The 26275-nt window shown below is 51.6% G+C and overlaps 7 protein-coding genes across 7 annotated transcripts; 6 read left to right on the forward strand and 1 right to left on the reverse strand.

Moving 5' to 3' along the window:
- Positions 1 to 630: 630 nt before the first annotated feature.
- SMAC4_01450 (uncharacterized protein) lies at positions 631 to 1164 on the reverse strand (the record flags this gene model as incomplete). The annotated part of the gene is made up of 1 exon (XM_003352568.1): positions 631 to 1164. The coding sequence occupies one exon, from the start codon at positions 1162 to 1164 to the stop codon at positions 631 to 633; it is 534 nt and encodes a 177-aa protein (XP_003352616.1).
- A 2481-nt stretch (positions 1165 to 3645) lies between these two features.
- On the forward strand, positions 3646 to 6554 carry SMAC4_01449 (uncharacterized protein). Its single transcript, XM_003352567.2, has 6 exons — positions 3646 to 4512; positions 4578 to 4854; positions 4907 to 5312; positions 5372 to 5528; positions 5594 to 6070; positions 6141 to 6554. The coding sequence occupies exons 1-6, from the start codon at positions 4351 to 4353 to the stop codon at positions 6285 to 6287; spliced, it is 1626 nt and encodes a 541-aa protein (XP_003352615.1). The 5' UTR covers positions 3646 to 4350; the 3' UTR covers positions 6288 to 6554.
- Positions 6555 to 10485: 3931 nt separating this feature from the next.
- On the forward strand, positions 10486 to 11721 carry SMAC4_01448 (uncharacterized protein; the record flags this gene model as incomplete). The annotated part of the gene is made up of 3 exons (XM_003352566.1): positions 10486 to 10734; positions 10978 to 11058; positions 11500 to 11721. 3 exons carry the CDS (start codon positions 10486 to 10488, stop codon positions 11719 to 11721), a joined length of 552 nt encoding a protein of 183 aa, XP_003352614.1.
- A 7121-nt stretch (positions 11722 to 18842) lies between these two features.
- On the forward strand, positions 18843 to 19541 carry SMAC4_13103 (uncharacterized protein; the record flags this gene model as incomplete). Its single annotated transcript, XM_066091264.1, has 1 exon — positions 18843 to 19541. The coding sequence occupies one exon, from the start codon at positions 18843 to 18845 to the stop codon at positions 19539 to 19541; it is 699 nt and encodes a 232-aa protein (XP_065945777.1).
- Positions 19542 to 20194: 653 nt separating this feature from the next.
- SMAC4_09860 (uncharacterized protein) lies at positions 20195 to 21223 on the forward strand (the record flags this gene model as incomplete). Its single annotated transcript, XM_066091023.1, has 1 exon — positions 20195 to 21223. The coding sequence occupies one exon, from the start codon at positions 20195 to 20197 to the stop codon at positions 21221 to 21223; it is 1029 nt and encodes a 342-aa protein (XP_065945778.1).
- Positions 21224 to 21570: 347 nt separating this feature from the next.
- Positions 21571 to 23714, forward strand: SMAC4_09896 (uncharacterized protein). Its single transcript, XM_066091026.1, has one exon. It carries the CDS (start codon positions 21913 to 21915, stop codon positions 22912 to 22914), a length of 1002 nt encoding a protein of 333 aa, XP_065945779.1. The 5' UTR covers positions 21571 to 21912; the 3' UTR covers positions 22915 to 23714.
- A 1634-nt stretch (positions 23715 to 25348) lies between these two features.
- SMAC4_01447 (uncharacterized protein) lies at positions 25349 to 25918 on the forward strand (the record flags this gene model as incomplete). Its single annotated transcript, XM_066089590.1, has 1 exon — positions 25349 to 25918. One exon carries the CDS (start codon positions 25349 to 25351, stop codon positions 25916 to 25918), a length of 570 nt encoding a protein of 189 aa, XP_065945780.1.
- Positions 25919 to 26275: the final 357 nt, after the last annotated feature.

Consider the following 26275-nt stretch of genomic DNA (forward strand, 5'->3'; position numbering starts at 1 on the left):
GAAAAAGGAAAAGACGGAGATTACCATCCACTGGCCCCGGGCAATGTGCTTTGTTCTGTAGTGGTAACGGAAGAGGAGTAACGGAACCCAGAGAGCAGTCTAGAAATATCTCGTGAATATCGTCTCCAAAATGTCAAACTTCATCACTTTGTTGTGAAGTCAAATGAATCATATGGAGACTCCTATCTTCGTGTGTGACGGTGTGAGTGAACACAGACAGTTCTCAATGCTCCTTGAATGACATGTTCAAACTCATTTGAGGTCCGGTATCTCCGGGAGTCAGTTATGCTACGCATCTTCTCTTCTCAACAGACCTGACTCTGGTGATAATTCCAACAAATAAAACCACGAACAATTTAGCAGAAACAGCAGATCACGCACAGAAGCAACAAAATGGAACGGAAATCAGGTGTTTGAATGGGGGTATCGTGTTATTGCATCTCATCAACATACACACAAGTCTCCTATATGGGAGACCTATAAAACCCAAATGCATGAATCTTCCTCAACAGACTGAATATGCTATTCCCGTACTGTACTGATCCGGCTCGTGAAGAAAAACTCCCAAATGTATGCATCCCGAAAACAACGAAAAAAACTCCTTTGTAACAAATGCTGGGTGGGTATCCTTTACTTCTTCTCCTCCTTCTTGTTGTCCGAGCTAGTCTCCTTGTCGTCCTTCTCCTCGCTGTTGCCCCTGACAGCGCCCTCGAAGCTGGTGCCGACGCTGGCAATGGTCTCGCCAACAGGCTTGCCGAGGCCGCCCGTGACGCTGGTGATGGTCTCGCCAATGCCGCGAGAAGCAGCGCCGACAACGCCGCCGACCGTGTTGGCGACCGAAGAGGTGGTGTTGCCGACAGTGTTGGTGACGCCGCTGGCTACGCTGCCGACGGCGCCGGTGACGGTGCTGGTGGCGCTCGAGAGGAGGCCAGAGGGCTTTTCTTTTTGCTCAGAGGACTGGTCATTGGAGGAGGAGGTGTCCTTCTTGCTCTCGTCCTTGCTGCTCTCGGTCTGGGTGTCCTTCTTCTCGTTCTTCTCCTTCTCGAGGGAGCCGAGGGTCTTGGGGGCCTTCTCGATCTCATCGGCAGTGACAGGCTCGCCGGCGTCTTGGGAGACGGCCTGGGAGTAGAGGGGGGCACCGGGCTCGTTAGGGTTGGTGGTCATTTTGACGGTTTTGGATGGGATTGGTGGTTTGTGGGTGTGGGGTTTGTTGTTGGTCGTGGAGAGAGAAGCGATGGTTCTCTTTGGTTGTAGTAGTAGCAGTAGTAGAGTGGCTTGAATGGATTGGAAGTGTGATGATGTTCTACAAAAAGATCTCGAGTGTGACCGATGCGATCCTTATATGTCTGTACGACCCGTTTGAAAGACCCCACCGTGCATTGCGTTGCGGTTGCAATGATGATGTTGGTTGGCAGCCAACGGCAGGGGGAGAGCTTGCTGGGAGCTTGTTGCAAGCTTCAAAGACAAAAGCTGCCCCGCCATTCTACGTCATTGCTGCACGGTCGATCAATGTCCCGAGAGCCGTCCGTCTTGTGTCTGGCTGTCTGCCCTGTGTCCCTGTCTCTGACTCTTGCACTGCCGTTTGCCAGTCTCCAACTGACTTGTCTTTCCATCCCTGACTGAACGGATGACACTTTCCCATGCCTGTCAGAGTCGATGAAATTGCCCAATGGCAATCGCTGCCCAGGCTGACTGTAATGGTAATTCCGGAAAGGGCCTTTGCTTCGATGACGTAGATGAGGTGGGGCCCTATGCACGCTATTCCTGTTCTGGCCGTTCCTGATCTCCCCCTTCCCGAAAGTGATTGCAACGAAGTCGATGGTTCCATTTTCAACCAAGGCACTTTCCCAATTCCCATTGCATTCCGTGGTTGACAAGAGGAAGCTACCACTCATGCCTGTCATATGATAACGTTCACGGCAGTTGCCAAATTGGCAAGATGGAGTTTCCCAAGAAGGACAAATGCCCTCTGGCGGCCACAGGAAGCTGCCCCTGGTGGGACTTGTTGGCAAGATCGTCCAACATGACCCCCGTCGGGGAACATCAAGGGCTTCAAAAGCTTGATCTACCAAAAACATATCATGATAACATTTTGTTTCTTCGCCGAACATAGCCTCTCAGGCATTGCAGTCCCTTAAACGCTTTTCTGCTGACCACGCTTGTATATCCAGGCCCTGTGAAACGTGAACCGCCAGGAGTGACCGACTGCCAATGGCTTCCCGTGAATGTCCAACGGATTAACCCGCACATGGTGTGAAAAAAGAATCCGGGCACTCATACACCAAACCACACCCATAGAGTGTCCGGACCGCCTGACCCGGTCGAGCCCGGGCGGGAGCAGAGCCCCACCTGCCGATAAAGTGGGTCAAGGCCACCGGCAGGAACCTACCGAGCCCGTGCTGCTCTGTGGTGACATTGATTTTAAGCCCAACACTGATATTCGCTGGTGTTTAACATACCGGCAAACTTGAGAGTAATTCTCGAATGAATAGTTCATGTGACTTGAGACATGAGCTGCTGGCCCGTTAGCGGACTTGAAGGAATCGCAAGTGGAAGTTGGGATTGGATAACCCTAACCCTAACTTCCAAGGCTCTTTCCAACAAGAGCTCCGTCCTTCAACAAGTTACTGCTGTTGGAGGAACTCAGCTTTCGCTTCGGGTAGGCGCGACTGTTCGAACGCGGCTGCTCAAAAACCGTTGGGCAATCCATGCGGCAAATCGCATCATGCAAACGGAGTCCAGCAGCGATTTAGACGGGAGTGCGTAGCCCACAGAGTGAAACATCCAGAGTGCTGGCCATGGACACTTTTGCCAGCAATCATCGATAACGAGAAGAGCATTTTCAAGCAGCATAATAGTTACCCAAGAGTCGGTCTCTTCTTTCGTTGATACGCTCGCTTTTATGAATTACTTCAATAGCTTTATATCACGCCACTGTATCCTCATCCTCGATATCTGGTCTCCGCGGGCTTGCATCTCCCGACTCGACAGCACGTCTTGTTCGGCATTCGAAACTTCAATCCGCACCCGTCACTTGACCATTCCAAAACTCTGTTACCATTCGGCTCAGACCCGAACACCTCTCCGGCCAGTGCACGATCTACATGAGCTGTATGTCCAAGCATGTAAGCAGAAAATTCGTTCGAACCCTTAATAGCTAGTTTGAAGCATGACCGATGTATACACTGCCTGTATCCGAGTCTGGACCACTTTAAGAGTGGCCAGTCGTCTTGGTAGTTGACGAGCGTGACCGGTTGCGCATCGATGTTCATTGGTCACGATAGTTCTAGATGTGTTGGCAATCTTTAGCTAATGTTGAACACCTGCTACTAGTCAAACCGAACAATTGCTCGCGCGATAACACACCCTCTCGGTGTACCTCGTGGGGCCCTTGACACACAACAAGCTACGAGAACCGCCAAATCAACATTCTACCGGTCTTGCAACATTGTGCGCCATTCTTCCGCAGCAGTCACCAGGTCGGGGAGTTTGCAAACAACGCAATACATAGAGGGAAGGCGAGGGACGAAGTGCACAAACCACGTTGAACCGATCCAATCCGACAGTCTCGAAATTTCTCAAAAGACGAACAAGCAGATCTTACTATGGGCAGGACGCGACTCTCTAACCTCCATCCGGAGGCATCAGCAATCGGACGGCTGGCTTTAACTACAACACTACCAAATCAGGAGTCCAGAAAAGCGAAGAGAAAGTCCTGAAGAAGACACTAACGGCTCTCGAAACCCACCGTTACGGACTGGCCAAGACCAAAGCGGTGTCCACCTCGTTGACCGATCTAGTATCAGACTTGGAGAGGTTCCAGCACCAAAGACCCGACCATTACGACTTCTGGGTCTCGACTCCTTAGCTTGGACGACACCGTGGGACGAACCGTGGAATGGGTCTAGCCTTACACTAAGAACTCCAGACGAACCGGCCACCGCAGCGAGATTGGGCCCGTCGGTACAGGACCTCCATATACAGATTCCCAGGCGCGCACGGGCATGTAACAAAGTGCATGTCTGGGAGAATCAGCCCCACGATTTGTATCCTGGTCTTCTTACTATGCTTCGAACATCAGGTACTCAACCTGTGCGGGGTAGTTGACCCGAGAACGGACGTTAAAGTGTCCAATATCTCGAGGGAGCAGCTCGTGTTAGATTTGGCGGTCAGAACCGCGTTAGTCGGTGTCGTCCATACAAAATCACGACCATCCCGTCGCCATTGTTTGTCTATGGAACACAACACTTCGCAAAAGGAGAAAATCTGGCCCCCGTCTGTCATCGATCACGGTGAAGACTCCGTAACAGCTCCCTTAACATAAAGCCCACCAGCACCATTTGTGCCACCATGTCTTTCTCCCCGGCAGAGAAATTGGCAGATGCCACCATCGAAATGACTGAAATGACCAGACAAAGCACTCCATCTTTAGGGGAAGCTGGGCCCCCAACACCTTCAACAAGCTCTACCGAAAATGGCGATAAGGCGCTGGAGGCTTTGGGCTATACACCAGTGAGTTTCGAAACCAGAGCCCCTTTCCCTTCCAATGACCGTGGCCTTCGATTAACATACAGTAGGTATTCAAGCGGGAGTTCTCACAATGGTCGAGCTTCAGCTTTGCTATGAGCATATCTGGAATATACGGCACATTAATGTCAACATGGATATATGGCCTACAAGCCGGCGGCGCGGCTGCTATCATGTGGAGTTGGATCATTGGCGGCGCTGGCGCATGGGCACTTGCATACAGTATCGCTGAGATCGCATCTGCCTACCCCAGTTCCGGCGCCATGTACTTCACCTTGAAGTTTCTTGCTCCCGAAGAACAAGTTCCCTTCTTATGTTGGATTGCCGGTAAGCTCTCCGATACCTTTGCTCCAAGGTGCCGCTAACCAGTATAACAAAGGTTATCTCAATCTTGTGGGTACCGTTGCTGGTAGTGCCTCTACCGAGTACGCCGCGAGTCAAATGCTTCTTGCAGCTGTTTCGATCACGTCCAACTTCAGCTACGTGCCAACACCAAGCCATGTCGTTGGTGTCATGGTAGGGCTTACGATTATTCATGCCATGATCAACACTCTACCGACAGCGTGGTTGAACCGGTTGACAAGCGGCTATGTTGTCTTCCACATGAGTGTCCTACTCGGTGCTTGTGTGACCTTGTTGGTCCAGAATCGGGACGATCTCAAGGGCCTCAGATACACCTTTACTGATTTCGAGCCTTCATCGGGATGGAGCCCTCCTGGCTTTGCCTTTCTGTTTGGGTGCCTTACGCCAGCCTGGATCATGACTAGTTGTGATGGTACAGCTCGGTAAGTTTGTGGCTTGACCCTTAGATGATAAACTAGGCATGATGCTGACTCGGGGATAGCATTGCTGAAGAAGCAAAGAACCCTCAAATGGTTGTACCTAGGGCCATTGCCAATGCGACAACGTTCACTTATGTCATTGGATTTCTTTTCAACTGGGTCTTGGTTGCCTGCATGGACAACCCCAAGGACCTGGTAAATAGCCCTAGTGGCCAACCAGTAAGATTTACCAAGCCGAGGTTCTATTTCCGCGCCTATTCAAGACTAACGTCGTCGACATCCAGGTTGCACAACTCTTTTTCAACGTCATGGGCCGTGTTCCCGCAGTCTTCTTCACACTCTGCGGCTTCGGAGTCATGAACCTGGTTGCGATTCCCGGCATACAGGCCGGCAGTCGGACCATTTTTGCCCTCTCCCGCGACAATCTTCTTCCGTTTTCCCATATCTGGGCCCGCATCTCAAAACGCTCACAGACTCCTCTCATTGCCGTCTGGATGTATGCTGTTCTCGAAATCATTATCAATCTGCTCGGCTTGGCAAGCGGTACTGCCATTGGCGCCGTCTTCAATGTCTGTACGGTAGCATTGAACGTGTCCTATGTCATACCCATTATTTGCAAGATGGTCTATGGGCGCATGCAGAAGGGGCCCTGGCATATGGGCAAATACAGCATCTGGGTCAATGCAGTAGCGGTTGCCTGGAACACATTCATGGCCGTGATTTTCTTCTTCCCGACGCAGGTACCTGTTACACCTGAGAATGTGGGTACCTTCGCCTTCCTCAGTGTCGGCTACACCTACCAAGGATACGCAATGCTAACATATTCTCCAGATGAACTACGCCATTGTTGTTTTCTTCTTCGTTCTTTTCTTCTCCCTCGGTTTCTGGTACACCCACGGACGCCACTACTATACCGGCCCCCTGACGCACACCCCACGCGCTACCGATATGTCGGTCGTCACGCCCAACGACGTGTGATCGGCTTCACTTCCCGTACGACCTTATGGGAGACGACGCTCCTTGTATTTCATTATTCATTATCTCAGTATCTTAACTGCATTGTATTGCCTTTAACCTCTTAGAGCTCGGCGTTGTCTTGGTCGGCTAGTCCGTTAATAGTTTTACTTGAATCATTCTGCGTTGCGTTTATGTATTAAGGAGGTACGGTACTCCTCAGGGATGGTGGGGCCGGGGCTGGGATGTTGGGAGTTAGAAGCAGGTTCAAAAAAGCTTATTCTGACGTCGCCTTGCTTATTGCCGTTGTGGGTCGTGGTCCATACAAGCCTTGATCCATCAAGGTCGGGTGGCGTGACCCCTAATGTTGTCCATTGCCTTGCCCAGCCTCCTCCATTTTGACTTTGTGCCCATCAGCATTTTGGTTCTCTTACTTGGTTTCATTGGGTAATATCTGTGTTTCTCAACCCATTTGCTGACTAAATCATCCGAAACAGATCGAATATCCTCGTTGGTATTAGACTGAGAACATTCCGTGCTTTGTTTACCCGCTTCAGGGGCAAGGCTTGGCGTTTAGGTTGGTGTTGATGATCCTAGCCTTGGCCCATTCCTCCGGTTGTAAGTCGCCGATCCAACCTTATTTGAACTTCCATTGATAAGAATATTGATGAAATGCCAGTGCCATTAACCCCTTTCCCTGTGAGGTACAAGAAGATTCTTTCCAGGACCTTAGGAATTTGGGAACAATTCAAGTGGGTCAAAGACGCCAGCCCCCGGCAACACGGCTGGGGCTTCCAACTAGATCAGCGATACCAGATGTCAGAAAACTATGGTCTGCATACCCTCTAGGGAAAATTCTATGTCAATTTCTCCGCCCTGAAGCTCTCTACCGCTGCTGAAAGGTTTGATAGCCAAGTAAGGAACCCACGAACCTAGCTTTTTATATCATTGCGATCGTCTCAGTCCGATACTGCCACGTTTTTCGTAGTAAGCAAACCGCACGAACTATTCTGACGTACGGTTATAACTGAAGCTTACCTCTAGACTGTTTACATCTATCAGAGTTGTACCCGTTCTCTACAATGAACAACAAAGATGCTTAGCTCCGATGGATTATCTGGATATCTTCACTCGCCGCCGGAAGACCACCAAGGCGACACTCCCCACGACTTGCGACATGGCAATTTCTGGAACATCGGGTTCGCGGTCAGGCACCTACCCCTAGGTCGTCCACTGCAACCCCCATCCGTCGTCGCAGTCTACGCTTCCGCCCATCCAAAATTTCTCAGCCCCAACTGCCGTTGCTTAAAAGGCCACTCCTCGAATATACATCAAGCAGGAGTTCTCTAACGACGAGGAAAACCCGCACAAAGAAGATATCCCACGTCATTAGCCGTGAGAGTGAGGAGTACGGTTTCTATGCCCGCCTACTATGCTGCGGATCGTCAGGTGTTTTTACCTCTAGCCAGAAGCTGCGAGTGATTTCTATGCGCGGATTAACCGGGACGGCATAAAAATCACTATGAATAATTGAGAGTATATTCGCGAACGGGGCGATGGGTGCCGAAGAATACTTACGCTTCCGTGACCGCCGACCCGCTGGCCGACTGGAGTTGCCAACGCAACGACGGAGCTGCCGACCACCGCACCAGTATCACCTGTATCACCAACGGTAGCATTCGAAGACGCGGCCAGAACGGGTGAGCGCCAGAGGTTCGAGTAAGGTTTGTTCGCTGCACAGCCAGAACTGTTCGACATCGAGGACCCATTGCAATGGGAGTTCTTGCGCGATGAGCAGCCCGCTTCTTCTCTCCCCGCCATGAAAACTTTGGAAGAAGATTTTCCATGGCGCTCTCACCTTGCAAAGGGGGCTGGCTATTGCATAGAGGGACCTAATATTCGACTAAAGGAACGTCTCCGTCGTTGAACAGTGGTCAGAACTACCTACAGCAGTCTCCCCTCAAAATTCGTTCAGCAGCACCACCCCGTCCCTCGACCGAAGTGGAAGTCATGGCTGGTACCGCAGACTAAGCGCCAACGTCAGACCAAGCTGCCACTACCTCTGGCTAAAGACACTACACTATAATCGTTTTACAACAGCCTATTTCCCTCGGACAATGGGTGTTCTGGAAGTGATATGGCAAGAACCACCGCAAGAGCAGCAGGTGTAAAGGCTATCGACCGCGATGGTTGTCACACGGACATATGCCGCACTCCTGGTGTCACACGGACATATGCTACACTCCTGGTAGCATACGGGCATATGCTACACTCTTGGTGGCATACGGGCATATGCCACACTGTCAAACGGGCATATGTCACACTCCTGGTGTCATACGAGAAAGACCTACATGTATGCAGATCGCTAGATGCCTTGGAGTCTCAGGTGACAAGGACTCGTACGTACTAGATAGGCACCGTTTCCCTTTGGCATAAGAAGGCCTTGAAGCCCAGCCTTCCTCTAGAGGTTGAAAGGACCAACAAGGCCTTCGAGACCAAAGTATTTTATCAGCGGAATTGAACTACTGTTCCAAGCCCAGAACAATGCCCTTGTCACAATGGTTATATTGTCGGCTGCCTGTATGACCGGGTCAAGTTCCTCTATGGCGGAAACTAGCTGGTCCTGCTGCTGCTTGCCCGAGTGGCTCTGTGGATGGCGCGTAGTGGACAGCGACGCGGCACTCACCGGAACGGTTGATAAATCTGGTAGAGATGCTATTGCATTTGAGGTTGGTGCATGCTGGGGGTCTAGCATATCGAGGAAGCCTGGTGCCCATTGGAGCCCTGAGTCGGTAGAGGTAACTTCAAGATGCCTTTTACGTCCTGCCTTCTCTTCAGGAGTTTCAGCAACCCTCTGTTGAGGTCGATATTCCCGTTCGGGATGAAGGGACGGTGAAATTTGCAAGGCCACATCATCATCGTCGTCGTCGTCTTCCAGCAGTTTGGTGAGTTCAGAGGCATCAAGGGCTCAGTGTCCAAGTCGGTTCGAAGATTTCTCGTTTGTCCATTCCACCCCGTGTGGTCTTGGGGTTTGTGGGTACAAGAAGTGTGTTGATTGTGTTAAACTAGGAAGACAAGAAAGGAAAAGAAAATGTGGAGGGCTAAATACATGGTGGTGCGGGCTGGTGGGCCCACATGACAATGTCAGTGAATGGAGGTGGGACAGACCCCACCACAACATGTGGTCCTGTCTTGGCCATTTTGGTTTGCTAATCCACTTCGATAGCTCATCTCGTTCCAGGTTTTCATGATCATCAGAGGTAGTAGTTGGAGTCTTCAGCGTTGTACACTCCCGGTTTGGCGAACAACCTCTGCGCTCTATTGCCAGCCCCGAACCGAGCACTCTGTATTCCCGCTGCCATTCATCGGAGGAGTTTGGAGAAATTGGAAGTAGACGGCAGAACCTTTGCAAAGATCCTTTCATCACACAGTTTGGTACATACGGACTTCAAGGCAAGTGTTGAAAAGTTCAGATAAAATCTTCAAAGGGAAGAAATGTAGAGTTGACGGAGAAAGCAAACCGTCTGAGAATATGGAAGGAAAGACATCTGGTATAGGATGAATTAACGCGCTGGTTTCTCTCGAGGACTTTTATCTGTCTTTTCTTCAGATGGAATGAGAATGTGGAAGCTATCATGATATGAGGTATGATCCATGAGATCATCTATTTAATCTCCCGAGATTTTTGTTTTCTCAAGCTTCTTTTCTTTCCTTCCTCTTCATCTTTCGAGATAGTATCGTCGAGCTCACACACTTTTTCTTTTCTTCACACGACCAAGACCACGACGATAAAAGCCCTTACCCACAAGAACCCACCATGTGACGAACCGTTACAAGCACAGGAGTATTATCGCTGGGATAGAACAATAGAGTAACGGAGTAGTAGCCAAAAGGTACTGGTAGGTTGTGGTAGCTATTGCTTGCTGAAGATCCGGTAACAAGAGGCCTGGGGAGGCCTTCTTTTATACCGGCCTTCCTGGACCCGATCCTTCGTCTCGGGTCCTCCCTTTGGGTCCTCCCTTCGGGTTCTACCTGATTGGTCATCTAGTCTAGCCTACATAGGATTCTCTGATTGGATCGTAACACACCACTAGTATTTTCTTTTTCCCTCCACCAGTTCCCTGCCGTAAGTGTACAGACCAGTACATCCAACCCACGACGCGTTCCAACTCCTTCAAAAACATTATGATCTCTAACATCCTTCTCACCTGATCAGGCCAACATGTTTTCCGCAGCCAAGAAGCTGTCCGCGAAGGTCAAGGAGGCCTTCATCATTCCCGGGGAGGGTCTCCTTGCCTTCGGCGAGAAGAAAAAGAAGAAGTCCACCACCAGTGGCACCACCATCAGGCGCTTGGCCTTCAAGGCCAAGAGGAAGGTCAAGTTTGCTTGGCCCAAGAGGAAGAAGGCCACTGTCGTCCCTGTCGACGACAACATGGTCGGCCTCTTGGCCGACTTCCATGACAACCCGGGCGTAAGTTCACTTCCACCTTGATCTAATCTTCGCTCAGATCAGCTTCAATTTCAGAACCATCAACTAATACCTACTACAACACCACAACCCAACACCACCGACCGGCCCTGGGCACGCTGGGCCTGGCTTCGCCGCCACCGCGGCGACAGGCATCTCTTTCCCGCCTGGACACCTGTGACAAGGGCAGAGTATGGGCTTGGAACCGTGGTTCAATTCAGCTGATAATTAACTATGGTCTCGAAGGCCTTGTTGATCCTTTCAACCCTCAAGACGAGGGCCGAGTTCCCAGGCCTTCTTATACAAAGAGGTTTGGTGCGTACTGAGGTACGTACCGAGCCTTGTTGCTTGAGGCCTCAGGGTATCTATATAGTGATCTTCATACATGTGGATCTTCCTGAGTGCCTTCAACCATTCTACTTCCTTCTTCTGGCGCCCGTCCCCGTTCGGTCGCTCTGCTTCTTGCTCGGTTGCTGTGATCGCTTCTGTGATGACTGGGGATTGCCTCATCTCGCTTACTAGCGTTGTCGGCAGTTCGATGGTTGGCTCGCTAGCCTGATGGCGTCGAGAGGGGCTTAGGTAAGCAATGCCGGTGGCTGAGGGTCTGGTCAAAGTGAGGTTGAGCCTCGCGACCTACGACCGCCGGACATTCATAAGGCTGATGTCAGGCATTGAGACTCTGCTAAGCCTCGGCAACCCTAACCTAGAACTATGGGCAAATGTCCTTGTGACAACACCGGCCTGGCTGGGCTACAGCCGCCTCGGTAGCGCGAGCTCCAGGGTTGGCGGCGAGCTGTAGCCTACGCCACCCAAACGCCTACGACACCACCACCAACGCCGGCCGCCAGAAGACTCGAGAGGAGGAGAGAGGAGGAGGGGGAGGAAGCTGGGGTGCTCGGTGTCGAAGGGTGGGGATGGGGGGACGATCGGGAGGAGAGGAGCTTTCTACGCGTGGCTCGTTGGGTTCTCGGCTGGGCCACTGGCTGCTGAGAGGGGGACTACCACAAGTTCGAAATGAAAACCAAGGTGGGCAATGCTCTTGCCCACCGAAATAACTGCGCGCATCACATTTTTCTTGACTTTTGACTGCTGTGGCTTTGAAGTTGTGATTCTCCCTTTGACTACTTCGAATTCGGCCTCTAAAACTAATCTGCCAGCACACAACTAGTGCCTCATACGCCGCAAAAGAGCCACCTACAGGAAAGGCCTCCGCGCTGGCCGCTGTCCAAACATTCCCACAGCTTCATATCCCAGGCGCTCCAGCTCGGAACATCGCTTTTCTTCCACTCTGCCGGCCGCAATACCTTCGTCCGCTTCCTCCTCCTCTTCCAAATCCCAGGATCCCTCCCATGTTTACGCGATGAGCATGCGGATGGCGAAGTAATTGACGCCGTAGGTGTCGCGCGAGGGGATAGAAAATGTGGTAGCCGGGGAGACGGGCGTTGATTTCAATCAGCTTGCATTCGGGTCTCGCTACCTATGGGAACGTCGTGAAGATGGTGATGAACGATTCGAGAACACCTACTCGGGGCGATGGGGCGGTATTCGTGTTTTGAGTTGAGCATTTGGGCTTTCGAGCTGGTATATACCGGTGTGGAAACCCACCTTCAACAAGGTTCTGTACAAAAGCTCAAACATCGGTCTGAATGACGTCTCGGTGCGATAGTTGGGTCCTGGGCCTTTGTTTGCTTGTTCTTCGATCGGTTCGTTGAATATTGCGGAGTGTCTAGGGTCCTCGCTGTTAGCGCTTGAGCTCTTGTAACCAAGTTGAGGGGAGTCAAGGAGGGTTTAATCCACCAGTTTTTAGGCACCTACGCTTTCTTGGAGTGCGAATTTCTTCTCCATACTTCCATTCGACACGAGCCCCTTGAGAGGCAGGACAAGTTCTCTTGGGGATTTCTTTTTGTTCTTGCGAGAGACAGAAACATTCGATCTGTGCCAAATGCCGAAGGCATTCTCGCTTTTCGTGACGCCCCGCGCGCCAGACGTTGGAGTGTTTGTCGTGTCAAGTAGAGGTACCTTAGTTGGTGGCTCATCGAGCGCAAAGGCTCGGTTTTGCCTCCTGGGTAGGATATGGAAAAGATAGAAGATATCGTAAATTTACCATCGCAGTCGGTTGGGATTGTAAAGCTGCGTGTTGAAGTATCCGAATAAAGTGTTTTCTTTGAATTCGCTCCAAGTCCGCATTCGAGGGAGTTGAATGTCCTCCGTGGCTTTTGCCTGACGACCAATCATTCTGGCATGACAATGAACCCGAATAAGACAAAAATGCCAACTGCTCCATGATTCATGACTGAATTAGGGATTTTGAGCTGGTTCCTAGAAGTATAGGTATGTGTCCAAGTGCGCGCAGCCTACTGGATCATAGATGCTCGCCATGGCCTTGATGCTCGCCAGACACTCGTAGATCGTCGCATTGTCGTAAAACCTCGCTCCCCACAAACTGAAGGTTTGTAAAGCCCAATAATTGATGTCTTGTTTATTGTCAATAGACCTCGAAGTATTCTAGCCTATCTCTCGCTGTTCTCGAGTGATGTCGCGTCATTTGTCGTGTTCTATGGAGGCGATTCACTTCTCTCTGTGATGTTCGCAATTTTTGTACCTGACATCATGGAAGTCAGCATCTTGTAAAGTATCCAGGCAGATGGGAAATGGCGAGGTGTAGGAAAAACTGAGAAAAAGCTCAGAGTAGGGAAAAGAGATGCGACACACACTCAGTTGTTTCCTGTCAATTCGCGCGGTGAACCATCTTGTTTCGATGTATGTGAGATGGCGAGAATAAAATTCTGCCTGTCTCTTTTACACATTCTGGTTATGTCGTAAATGGTTGAGCTGTCCAGGCAGTGGTGGGGGGGGGAACTGGGACGTCACTCCCAGGGAAGACGGCAGGTACGAAAATTCGAGTTCACACACAGAGCCCCGCCACGGGAAGCCTTCCAGGTGCGACAGCAATGGCGCGTAAGGAGCATGATGAACGATATTGCGGTTCAGTGCCACAAAGTCATGATAAATGCTTATGAGAAAAGGCTGAGATGTTGAATCCCATGGCATGCTTAGGATGCGGTTACTTGTGTGGATTAGCATATGTGCTTCTATCGCAAAATATCATCGGCTGGGCTTGCGCGGCTCTCAAGTCCTCACTTGGTTAATTGTATACTAAGGTAATCAGAAAATCCTTAGAACCGTCACAGGTGAAGCCACAGTCTCGTAGATGAAGTCAAGATCATGCCATCACGATATCTAGTCCAGTAGAGGTAGTCAGCTCGTCTGGATAGCATCACGAGCACGGAGCTAGCATGTGAAGCCTCACCAAGGCCCTCCCGCCGCGTCACCAAGTGGGCAGGCTGGCGGGAGTGTGCTATCTGGGGGAGAGTTGGGAAGGCCCAGGAGATTTTCGACCCAGGCTGGCCAGCTGCCCCCTCGAGCCGCGCAATCAGCCCGCGAACCACCCATTTCCCTTCCCTGCCATACGGCAACAGATGACGATACCGGCTGCCACTGACGTGAACCACCGCGCCGGGTTGAGAGTTTGCACTCGTGACCAGGAGTTTGCACTCGTGCACAGGAGTTTGCACTCGTGCACAGACCTGTACTCGAGCGATATATAAGATTGTCCTCCACGCCTCCAGAGCCTCTTTCTCTTTTCTTTTGTTCCTCATGTCTCAACTGTCTGCCGAGTGACACGTCTTTCTCCATGGCTCGTCAAAACGCTGCAGGAGAGACTAGAGTACCTGGTCAGTAAGGCCGCCGCAGAAGCCTCCCTTGCCCGGACGGCGCTCAAACACCGTGGCTTCTCCCATGCCTTGGTTCGTAGTGCGGTACATTCCCCTTCCCTTTCCTTTTTGACTTTTGGCTTGGTCATTTCTTCGCCCTCTGCCTAACTGACTTGCCTTCTCCATGGCTTGTCGGTGACCAATACTGGACTACAATAATGTTCATAAGGCTGCCGCTAACACGTTTAAGACCGTGGCTTTCCCATGCCTTGGTTCGTAATGCGGTATATTCCTGTAGAGTAGATAGCGTAAAGTAGATAGCTGACTTTGCCCGCTGCCACCCGACTTGCCTTCTCCATGGCTTGTCGGTCTCAGGGCTAGATCAACACCTCTGCCTTTATAGCCTTGGATTTCCATGCCTTGGCTCGTAAGGAGGGACATGTCCGTAGCGTAGAGTAGATAGCGTAGAGTAGGTAGTGTAGAGTAGATAGCTGACTTTGCCCGCTGCCACCCGACTTGCTTTTTCCATAGCTTGTCGGTCTCAGGGCTAGATCAACACCTCTGCCTCAACGCCCTGGCTTTCCCATGCCTTGGCTCGTAGTGAGGGACATTTCAGTAGAGTAGATAGCTGACTTCATCCGCCCGTTGCCAAACCGCCCGACTTGCCTTCTCCGTGGCTTGTCTGGTTTGGTCATAGGGCGAGAACAACACCTCTGCCTTCATGACCCGGACTTTTTCCATGTCTGTGATCTGTAGTGAGGAACATATCGTCATCATTCTTTCACTTGAGCTTTCATTTGCCTTGGGTAGTCTATTTCACCCCACCAGACCCGACCTGGCCTTTTCATCGCTTGTCGGTGGAAACGGGCGAGAGCATTCCTCTTCCTTCGTGACACTGGCTTTCTCGATGCCTGTGGTCGATAGTGGGAACATCAACACCTCTCTGTATTAGCGACCCTGACTGTCTCCATGTCTTGTGGCTCATAGAGTAGCAAGGGACATTTCTGTGTGGTGATCGCTGGCTTGATCATGTTTTCCTTCGCGCTCTTGGCGGTTTTCCTCTCGTCATAGGTTGGCTGTGTGTGTGTTGCATGAAGAGAGATTCAAACCTCCGCATTGTTCATCCTGGCTCAACTCTCCACGCCTTGGGTGACTGTCATCGGAAGGAGATTTCTCGCTGTCATGCTTTGATAGAGAGTCGGTAAACAATGCATCCGAACATTCACGAGCTATTCCTCTCGTATCATCAGCTTCGCGATGCGGTTCAGGGTCTCGCCATGAAAACATATGTGCCAACTGGTATAAAACAACGCGCTGAGCACTGGCTGCCAGGCTCTCCCCCCTGTTTGTAATGTTTGTACGCAACGGATTTGTCCTTGTGTTGAGGAAGATGAAAAACTTGTTGTGGAAAAATCTCAAAGGACGCCGTTGGATGCTGAAAACTGTCGCTTCCGAAGTGTATAGCGATGATAATAGGAGACATAGTGGAAAGAATCAAACACCATAATGCATTCAATTTTGATCAATGAGATGCTTGAGAGGACCGCGAATGTGGTTCGGTCAAGTGGCTCCATGACGTCTTGTCGGAATCAAGGGCAGGCCATTACAGTGTGCAGCAGTAACTGCTGGCGCATGCAGGAACCGCAATCGCGACTACCCTTTTATTTCCAGCCCAACAACCTTTGGTGCGCAACAAATATTCCTGTCCCTCTTCTCTGCTTGATTTATTTCGCGTCATCCTTCTACCTAAGGCTGTCATTTTCCCTCCAGAGTCCAGACCTCCAACCCATAGAAACTTCCTACCATTTCCCCGCGTTCCCAAATGCCAAACCAACAAGCAGAACATCCGAACGGACAATTTCTACAAAACAGCAACGGAATCTACACAGTCCATCTAAAGGATGAGCTATCAGCTGAGCCGTCTTCCGGACCGACTCTTCGCTTGTCTATGGTACCACCTCCGCTGTCGGCAAGTCCAAAACGTCGCGTTACAAACCATTGCTTTGCGACGCGAATGCAAATGTCTTGGACAACATGAGCAACCAGACTCAAATGTCGATACTGGCAGCACAATCTCGAACAGTGTCATCGGAAGGAGATGCCAGGTCGGAAGGCAGAGGAACAAGCGCCCTTGCTAAAAATCCTCCGAATAAGCTCGGGAAAGAGGACAAAATACGGAGAATCAAGGGCCTACAACCTTAGAATTACAGGTCGATCCATCAGCCTCCTCTTCACCACTCCCTCTCCTGGCCACCGAATCCATCACTCTGTCGCCCCTCTCCAAGGCTTCCATGTCGCTCTACCTCCCTTTCCATTGTGGGTGAACCACCCTCAAAGCAAGGAACATGCCAAATCAATGGGAACATGTCTTGCTGTTCACCCAGGGAGAATCCAAGTCAGTGCTCGGTTATTGATTTGCTGCCTCCCCAAAATTACTTGCGCTGTTACCTCTACTAATGCATACAAGCACCGACAGTCCTTTCACGCAAGCATTGAACTTTTCACCCGATCATCTCTGCGCCAATAGAAGACCATAATCGGTTCACAACTCCCTCTCCGACTCAAGCGTCACTACCGTCAATCTGGACAATACCGAACATGGGCGCGGAAATCCACCTAAGGAGGTATCGTGCAAAAACCAAGGAAGACATGAACCGTGAGAGACAGCCCGAAGCGTTGCCACCAGAAATCATCAACTTCTACCGTCTCAACTTGCGCCGACGACAAGCGATCAAGCCTCAGGTTGCCAAAATCATCATAAAATTGCTACATCTTTGCGACGATAATGTCACGCGGACATTGCCCACACTCCTGGGTTTGAAGTTCAATAGAGCCTCAATGCTTGACATCAACCCAACCTCGCCATACAATGCCAGCCTTGCCCCGGCCAGACTATTCGGCCAACATGCACGGCTTACCCGAACCCCCGCAACCCCACCAGGCTAAGCGAGCCAACCCCAGAACTGCTGACGACGCCAAACATCATCACAAAGCTACCACATCATCACAGGAGCAATCACGCCAACCAAGCAGAAGCAGGACGCCCGGGCAAAGGCCGGCGCCAGAAGGAAGGAGAATGGATGAAGGCATTCAGAAAGATCCACATGTATACAGGTCGCTAGATAAATGTCTTGGAGCCTCAGGCGACAAGGACCGGTACGTACCCCAGTACGTACCGTTTCCCTTTGGCATAAGAAGGCTTTGAAGCCCAGCCTTCCCCTGGAGGTTGAGAGGATCAACAAGGCCTTCGAGACCAAAGTAGTTTATTAGTTGAATTGAACTACTGTTCCAAGCCCTGAATACAGCCCTTGTCACAGATAAACTACTTCTCTCTCGAACCACCCTTACTCAACTCATTACCAAACCCTCACGATGGCTTCCACCGGCGAACCTATGGAATCAATCGAATCCACCACCGCCCTCGTGCTCCATAACCCTGCCAGTTTCGACGATGTGCTAAACGACAAACGAAACCGCCTGAGCACCATTCCCAAAGGCACTATTCAGGTGGCCGATCCCCCTGAGTGGCTCATCGTCCTACACGATCAACTCGCCACGGCTCACAACCAAGTCCGCGACATCGCCATCTCCGTGGGCCAGGAACACGCCAAGGAACTCTCCACCCTCAAGGAACAATACGACATCTTGAGGAAGAATTACGTCGCTGTCGCCAACCTCTACAACGCCGGAATTGAGGTCTCACAAGCTTCTATCGCCCGCCTTGAGCACCAAGTCCAACAAGCCAGCACCCGCTTCGCCTCGGAAGTCTGGGCTGTTGTTGCCCAATTCGGGAAAAAGGACGAGGAACGACAGAAGGCCGTCCAGAAGCTCATGGAAGCCTCCTCCCGCCAGCAACAGGCCCTCGATGTTCTGAACGAAAGAACTACCCGGCAGCAATCCGTCCTGGGCCACATGGACACCTGGGCTACCACCAAGGAAACCCAGATCGAAGAGATCCTCAACAAACTCGTCGATCCCAGCCAGCTCAAGAGTCTGGAAGACCAGATTACTACCCTCCAGCAAGCAACCCAGAAGGCCATCACAGAAGCCTTCACTCGCTCTGGCCAACCCGTTCCCGACGCCACATCTGTCCTACGGATCTTGGAACACCGAGCGGCCACTCGACTCTCTTCTAGCCCAAGCATTACCACGGCGTCCCGCTCATTCAACCCCGCTCCCAGCTCCGTGGGCAACAAGGCAATCCAGCGAGCTCAAGCCCAATGGCAAGCCGAGCAAGCCAAGGTCCAGTATGAAGCCACTCAAGCTGGTGCCTTCGGAAACCCTCATACCGATTCCGTCTTCTCCTTGGGAAACCAAGGTCCCCCGGCACCACCTCGACCTCCGCGCCACACACGCCTCGGCAGCGCCTCAGAGGAACCCAGCCGGAACGCGAGGAAAATGGCCGAATTAAAGTATGAAGGGGACACTGTTCAATACATCACCACCCTTCTTGACCTCAACGACATTGTACAATGGTCCGGCACCACCTTCCGCAACCATATCTCGAAGACTCTCCCTTCGGAGATCATCAAGATGGTCTACTACACGCGAGGAGGCGTCCCCGGCTCAGACGACGAATTCCTTAACGCCGTCCAAGAAGCAGGACAAGTCTACGAGAACATGCTCCAGGATCCCGGAATGCCCTTGGGAAAAGGCGCGCCCACTTCAAGGACGGAGCACTCGAAGTCGGGCCAACAATCTCGCAAGGATACCCGCTCCCCTTCCGACAAAAGCCAATCCTCAAGAAAACGCGACAAACAAGCCAAGGACAAGAAATGGAACAACGTCTGCGAAGCCGTGAATGGAATCGATCAGACCGACGTCAATCAACGTAAGAAAGATCGAGTCTCCTGCTGGCGCTGCGGTCGCGATAATCATCACACACTTGAGTGCTTCGCTCGGAAGGACACCAACAACAAGGAATTACCTCAACCAGCTAGAACGGCCGCAGTCAAAAGGAAGAACAGCGACCGAGACGAAGAGGGGGATGAGGCCCTCAACCGAGATAACGAGGCCCAGTTCAAGAAGGCCAAAGTCGATGCGATTACCGCTGCCACCAGAATTATGGAAATGAACGACTCCGACTCGGATTTTTAAGTGGCCGCCATGACCCACCCCATGGATTACCTCGGTCTCACCTTGGTGCAACCCCAGAACACCCCGTCGTTTGCACCTTGAAAAGGCTCAGCATCGACGATGACCCAGAGGAACAGCCTCGCAAGAAACCTTGCCCAGAGCCCTTCTCAGGAACGCGGCCGATCGTACGAATGACCTTGCTCTACAACAACGAGGAACACCCCGTCCGAGTCCTCCTGGACCCGGGAAGCTCGATCCCCGTCATTTCATTCCACAAAGCCCGGGTTTGGAAGCTCCCGATAATCAAGAGGCCGCGTATCCGAACCATCATGGGATTCAACTCTGCCGTCGATACGATAGGAGGAAGATATTACACTGAGGCAGTCGTCCTTCGCCATCAAGAAGACCACTACACCCGCCTCAACTTCGAGCTCTCAACAATGGACGATCAATGCGATATTATCCTCCCCCATTGGTGGCTACAACAGCACGAGCCAGCCTACTTCTTCGACAAGACACAAGAGATCAAGTTCGCCTCAGATTACTGCCAGAAGAACTGTACCAGTACTCTCGTCTTAGGACTTCCCCCGACCGAGGCCATCGCAAGCATTCAGAATAAAGTCGACGCAGCCATCGCAGCGGTGCCAGAAAAGTTCCGAGAATTCCTTCCCATCATGAGCGAAGAAGCAGCAATCCGAATGCCCGATCACCAACCCTGGGACCACAAGATCGATTTGAAGAAAGGGGAAACCCCACCTCACGGCCCCCTCTTTGCGATGAGTGGCCGCGAACTTGACGCTCTCAAACCATGGCTTGAGAAGATGTTGAACTCAGGACGAATAAGGAAATCCACCTCGTCTTGCAGCGCGCCCCTCATGTTTGTCGATAAAAAAGACCCAGACGATCCCCTTCGACCAGTAGTCGACTACCGAGTCCTCAACAGAATGACGGTCCCCGTCAGGCACCCGATCCCGCTCATCACGGAACTCCAACATGCCCTCCGAACCGCGAAGATCTTCTCAAAAATCGACCTCAAATCGGGCTTCTTCCTGGTCCGCATGGCCAAGGGCCACGAGTGGAAAACGGCCTTCCGATGCAAATATGACCTCTTCGAGTACATCGTTATGCCCATGGGATTGATCAACGCACCCTCCACATTCCAGGCCATGATGAACCATCTGTTCATGGACCTCCTGGACGCAGGGGTACTCGTCTACCTGGATGACATCTTGATCTACGCCGACACCGAGGAAGAGCACGATCGCCTGGTCTTGGAAGTCCTGAAACGGCTTACCGACAACCACCTTGCCGTTGCCCCGCAAAAGTGCAAATGGGGGGTCACGGAAGTCGAATTCCTTGGCTACATCATCTCTCCCCAAGGCATCGGCATGGCAGAGGATAAGGTCAAAAGCATCTTGGAATGGAAGCAGCCAACTACGCTCAAGGAGTCACAGTCCTTTCTGGGCTTCGCCAACTTCTACCGAAGGTTCATCAAGGGATTCTCCACAATCGCCCAGGCTCTCTCGAAAGGAAACTCGGTGGATAAGAAACTTTGGAGATGGACAGAACCGATGGCGAAAGCCTTCAAGGACCTAAAGGAGGCCTTCACAACAGCACCAGTCCTAGCTCATTTCGACCCAGCCGAACCCGCTGTCATGGAAACAGACGCTTCTGATTTCGGAATCGGCGCCATCCTCTCCTAAAAGAAGGCCGACGGCAAGTTACACCCCGTCACCTTCCATTCGAGGAAAATGTCGCCACCCGAGATGAACTACGAAATCCACGATAAGGAACTCCTGGCGATTGTTGACAGCTTTGACCGCTGGAGGATTTACCTTGAAGGCGCCAAACACAGGATTGAAGTCTTTTCCGACCACCAAAACCTGGCCTACTTCACCCATGCGAAGGTCCTCAATCGCCGACAAGCACGTTGGGCCATGCAGCTAGCCAACTTTTGGTTCATCATCAACTACCGACCGGGTCACCTCAACGCTAAAGCCGACGCCCTTTCCCGTCAGGAAAGTTTCAAACCTGAGAAGGAAGAGAGGGGGGGGGGGGGGGGGGGGGGGGGGGGGGGGGGGGTGAAGACCAGCCGATCACGTCGGTCTTGCAAGAAAAGCACTCCGCACACTCTGAGGGAAGCAATTTCCTCTTATCCAAAGAAAGGCTCTGCAGTATTTCGACCCCTCGATGGAACGATGAGTTTATCAACCAACTGAAGGAAGCAAGGAAATCAGACTCCGCCTATCTCGAACAGCTCAACAGGGACGAACCTGATAAGGATTACGAGAAGCTTGACGACCTCCTGTATCGAAAGAATCGCCTTTGGGTCCCCGAGGCCCTGCAAACAACGGTCGTCTCCTCGGAGCACGATACCAAGATCGCAGGCCACATGGGAATGGATAAGATCATGGAACTGATCACCAGAAACTTTTGGTGGCCAAAGATGGAAGAATCGGTCCGTGAGTACGTCCGAGGCTGTCATGAATGCCAACAGAACAAACCTCTCAGGCACTTCCCTCACGGCTTACTACAATCCATGGAGCTTCATTACGTCCCTTGGCAGTCAGTCGCGATGGAATTCATCACAGACCTACCCCTTTCCAACGGCTGCGATTCCATCTGGGTTATGGTGGATCCCTTCACAAAGATGGCTCACTTTATCCCCCTCAAGGTCAACGGAAAGAAAACAGAGGACCTCATCAGGATTTTTGCCCGCTCTTATTGGCGACTACACGGAGTACCCTTGGACATTATTTCCGACCGCGACTCAAGGTTTACAGCCCACCTCTGGATGGACTTCCTGAAGCTCGTCGGCATCAAGAGCCGTATGAGCACGGCGTTCCATCCCCAGACTGACGGCCAAACCGAGCGGCTCAACCAGATCCTTGAGGTTTACCTTCATGCCTCCGTCAACTACGAAATGAACAATTGGGAAGACTTGCTGGCCAATGCCGAGTTCGCATGCAACAATACCATCTCTTCGTCGACTGGCATCTCCCCGTTCTACGCCAACTACGGTTATCACCCTGCTTCACACAACCCCCCTGACGGCGCTCCTCGTAACCCTGGAAGTCGTCTTTACGCCCACTGGATGACCCAGGTTCACGATCACGCCCAGAAACATCTCGACCGCGCCCGTCAGAGGATGAAGGAGTGGGCCGATAAGAAACGAACGGAGGCACCGGTCTATGAGGTGGGACAGTTGGTTATGTTGAACGGTAAGCACATCAAGACCAAAAGACCCTCGAAGCTTGACAGGAAACTCCACGGCCCCTTCAAGATATCTCAGGTGATTTCCCCTACCGCTGTCCGTCTTACCTTACCCAAATCCTGGCGTATCCATGATTCCTTCCACGTCTCTCTCCTGGAACCCTATCGCGCTGGCAATTAGGTAACCCCTGATCCTGACCAGGTCCTGCGAGAGGCAGCCCCAGCAGAGTTAGAAGACTATGAGGTTGAGAAAATATTGGACTCCATAGATATTAAAGGGAAGGTTGAGTATCAAGTCAAGTGGGAAGGTTGGAACAGAGCCAGTGATCTAACATGGGAACCATGGGAGCACTTCTACACTGATGGAGCCAAAGCCCAGGTCATCGCCTTCCACGCGCGGCACCCAGAGAAGTCTCGAGACCCCAAAGTCCCAACGAATTGACCCTTCCACGGAATCCTATCGACGGAAGCTGACGCATGTTCGGCTCGGGGCGAGCCTTGAAGAAGGGGGAGCTGATGTCACACGGACATTGCTCACACTCCTGGGTTTGAAGTTCAATAGAGCCTCAATGCTTGACATCAACCCAACCTCGCCATACAATACCAGCCTTGCCTCGGCCAGTGTCACACGGACATTCGCCGGTGACATTCATCAGTCAAACTGCCGACAGAATGCCACACGGACATTCGCCGGCGATTTTCATCAATTAAACCACCGACCGGAATTACCGACGGGCAACTGGACGAAGACTGGCATTCAGAAGATCTACTTGTAGGCAGATGAACTAGATAGCCTCGCGCCGATGCCTGGCACACAGGGCTCGGTACGTACCAACCTTCTTTGGTATAAGAAGGCCTTAAGGCCCGACCTTCTCATGGAGGTTGAAAGGATCAACAAGGCCTTCGAAACCAAAGTAGTTTATTAGCTGAATTGAACTACTGTTCCAAGCCCAGAACACTGCCCTTGTCACAGAGGAGCATCTTGAGACAGCATCAAGGGTGCAGTGATATAAAGGTTAGAGACATACAAGATGACACCAGAGCTGAGGGATAAGGAGAGAAAATTACACGCGGTCGTTGGTATCTTGGTACTACGGGCTATCTGTAGGCAAACGGTGTCTCTGAGGTATGCAGGCAAACCAGCTAATTTGATGTACGCTGCATACAATGGACAAGACACTCTTCAGAATATAGTAGACTCCCAGAGCTCAAGTCAAGACACTACGCCATTTCTAATCCGGAAGAATCGCATATAATTGCATATATCACCATGAGGAAATTGTAACCTCTATAAGTAAGACGGAGGCAGTGATAAATACGCAGATAAATGCACGAGAACATCCAGCCCTTTGAGACAAAACTACATCTGCGTTACCAAGTGAGGCCTACGTATTAAAGGGCAGCACTGTTCCTTGAGATTCACCAGTCTTTCCAGACCACAAACTGGGATACTATTAGTGCTTTTCAATACGATGATGGGGTAGCAAAGAGGTAACCGGGATGATGACTGAAGTAGTGAAGACGTAGAGCAAGGATAAATTCGTGTTCTTTATTGCTTCAAAGGTTCAGACAAGGGCACTTTCGGACGGGGTTGGTCTCTGGGACCGGCGGTGATGGACGCTTTCCGGCAGAATGCGCTTCATAACGCTCCCGCTAAAACGAGCAATTACTCTCTGAAGGAGCTTGACCTCAAGGGTCCGCGGTTGACTCGCCTCCCGAATTCGCAACCGGGCCTGCTGGCCGGTACATTATGTTCCTCCAGCGGCCTACCTAAACAAGTCGCGGGCAATTTTTTCCGACCCGGTCGCATTAATCGCTTTCTACAGAATTTAGCACACCTCAACATCAAGAATGCCCTGGGTCATCAACTAGGAAAAGCGCGGCTGTGCTGTCTTGAAGTCTACTCCAGCTACCCCTGCAATCTTGATAAGCTCCTACCTTTGTAAAATCTCAAGCTCAAAGGTCACGAGGTGCTAGCATTTCTACCCGCTTCCATAGCGTCTGCCTGAGAGAGTGTACCGCTACCTCACGTCGGGTTCTTGCTTGGGGATATCAGACGAGGGAATATCAGAAGACCTTCGAATAGACGCAGATGGAGTACTCTTTCTGCGAGACTAGCTGTTTTTGTATGTCCTGCGTTTGAGTTCATGTCCAGACATCGACTTAGAAACTTCATCTGAACTTTCCAAAGTCAGACGACTCAATAGCATCCAATCATTTGAACAGGGTGCGCTGAAAAAAGAAACCTATTGTGAGCGATGTTGAGAAAGGTGCAAACCCCAGCTGGCAGGGCAACGAAAACTCGCACACATGTGCGCTGCCTAACTCAAATAGCAAACAAGGATTGACGCGTAGCTCACTATTCACTCAAAGCACAATTACCAGTAGCTCCATTGTTGTGGGTTGCCTTCGTTTCAAGCTCTGCCCGTATTTTAAGTCCTTCTCACAACTTCCCGCTCTTTGTTCTCTCAGTACCCCTCCCTCCCGGAAATATCACCACCAGCTCTTTGACCAACACCACACGTCCACACCAAAGTGTAAGTTTTCTTTGTCTCCAAGACAACAGTCCATTGTTCTCAACGACAAAAACCAGCTAATCAGCTTCTTTAGTCAAGATGAGCCAGAACCGGGAGCAGCAGAACCCCACTGCCGAGGCGCAGAGCCTGGCTACGGACAGCCATAATGGCCAGTCCACCACCTCTACCCCCGAGGTTGAAGACAGACTGCCCCTCGATCATCACCATCCCCACCAAGAGGAAGACCCCCAGTTGCAGCACCAGCATCTGCCCCAGATCGAGCCTGAGTACGTCAAGTCCGAGTCAAACTTCGGCTCTGACAAAAGCACCGACGTGGAGGATCAATACCCCACCCCCAACCCACACGCTGGGAAGAACGAGATCTTCATCAAAGAAGAAAAAGTCCTCGTCACCACGACGACCACGGCCGTCAAGCTCATCACCAAGAAGTGGATCACCACGAGGAAGGACGGTATCTACAAGGGCCCCATCGTCACCACCGACGAGGCCCACATAGCAGGGCCTCACACCACAAGTGACGAGGCCACCGTCGAGGAGACCGAGTCGGGCTGGATCACCGACCACGAGGCAGAGACAGAGGACGAGGGCGACAACACCGCCGCCGCCGCCGGTTCCTCCCCTTCCAGCGCCAACAGCGCCGGCAACTAAAATCAGTCTCTCGTCACCCCCGCGGCATCAGCCAACTCGCACTACAACGGGTGGTTTGATAAGCGCCGTCAGGGGCCATTTGTCAAAATATTGTCAACGATACCTTCCATTCCAGCAACCACTTCAGCATCCCGGTGTTGCCAGCATCAAGGAGGGTGAGTAAAATGATCTTCCATGCTACTGCCGAGACTTCAGCTGTCTTCTGGATTCATACTGACAATATTGTTCGTCATAGAAGGACCTTGACCGTGCCGCCGCCGCCTCTATCTTCGCCGAGGACCCCAGACTCGTGTCCTCATCCAGGACCGTCCTTTTTCTTCTTGCCCTCCTAAAATTCCCAAACTTCCAACCTAAGGG

Source organism: Sordaria macrospora, chromosome 1 (assembly GCF_033870435.1).
Source record: "Sordaria macrospora chromosome 1, complete sequence".
Lineage (NCBI taxonomy): Eukaryota > Fungi > Ascomycota > Sordariomycetes > Sordariales > Sordariaceae > Sordaria > Sordaria macrospora.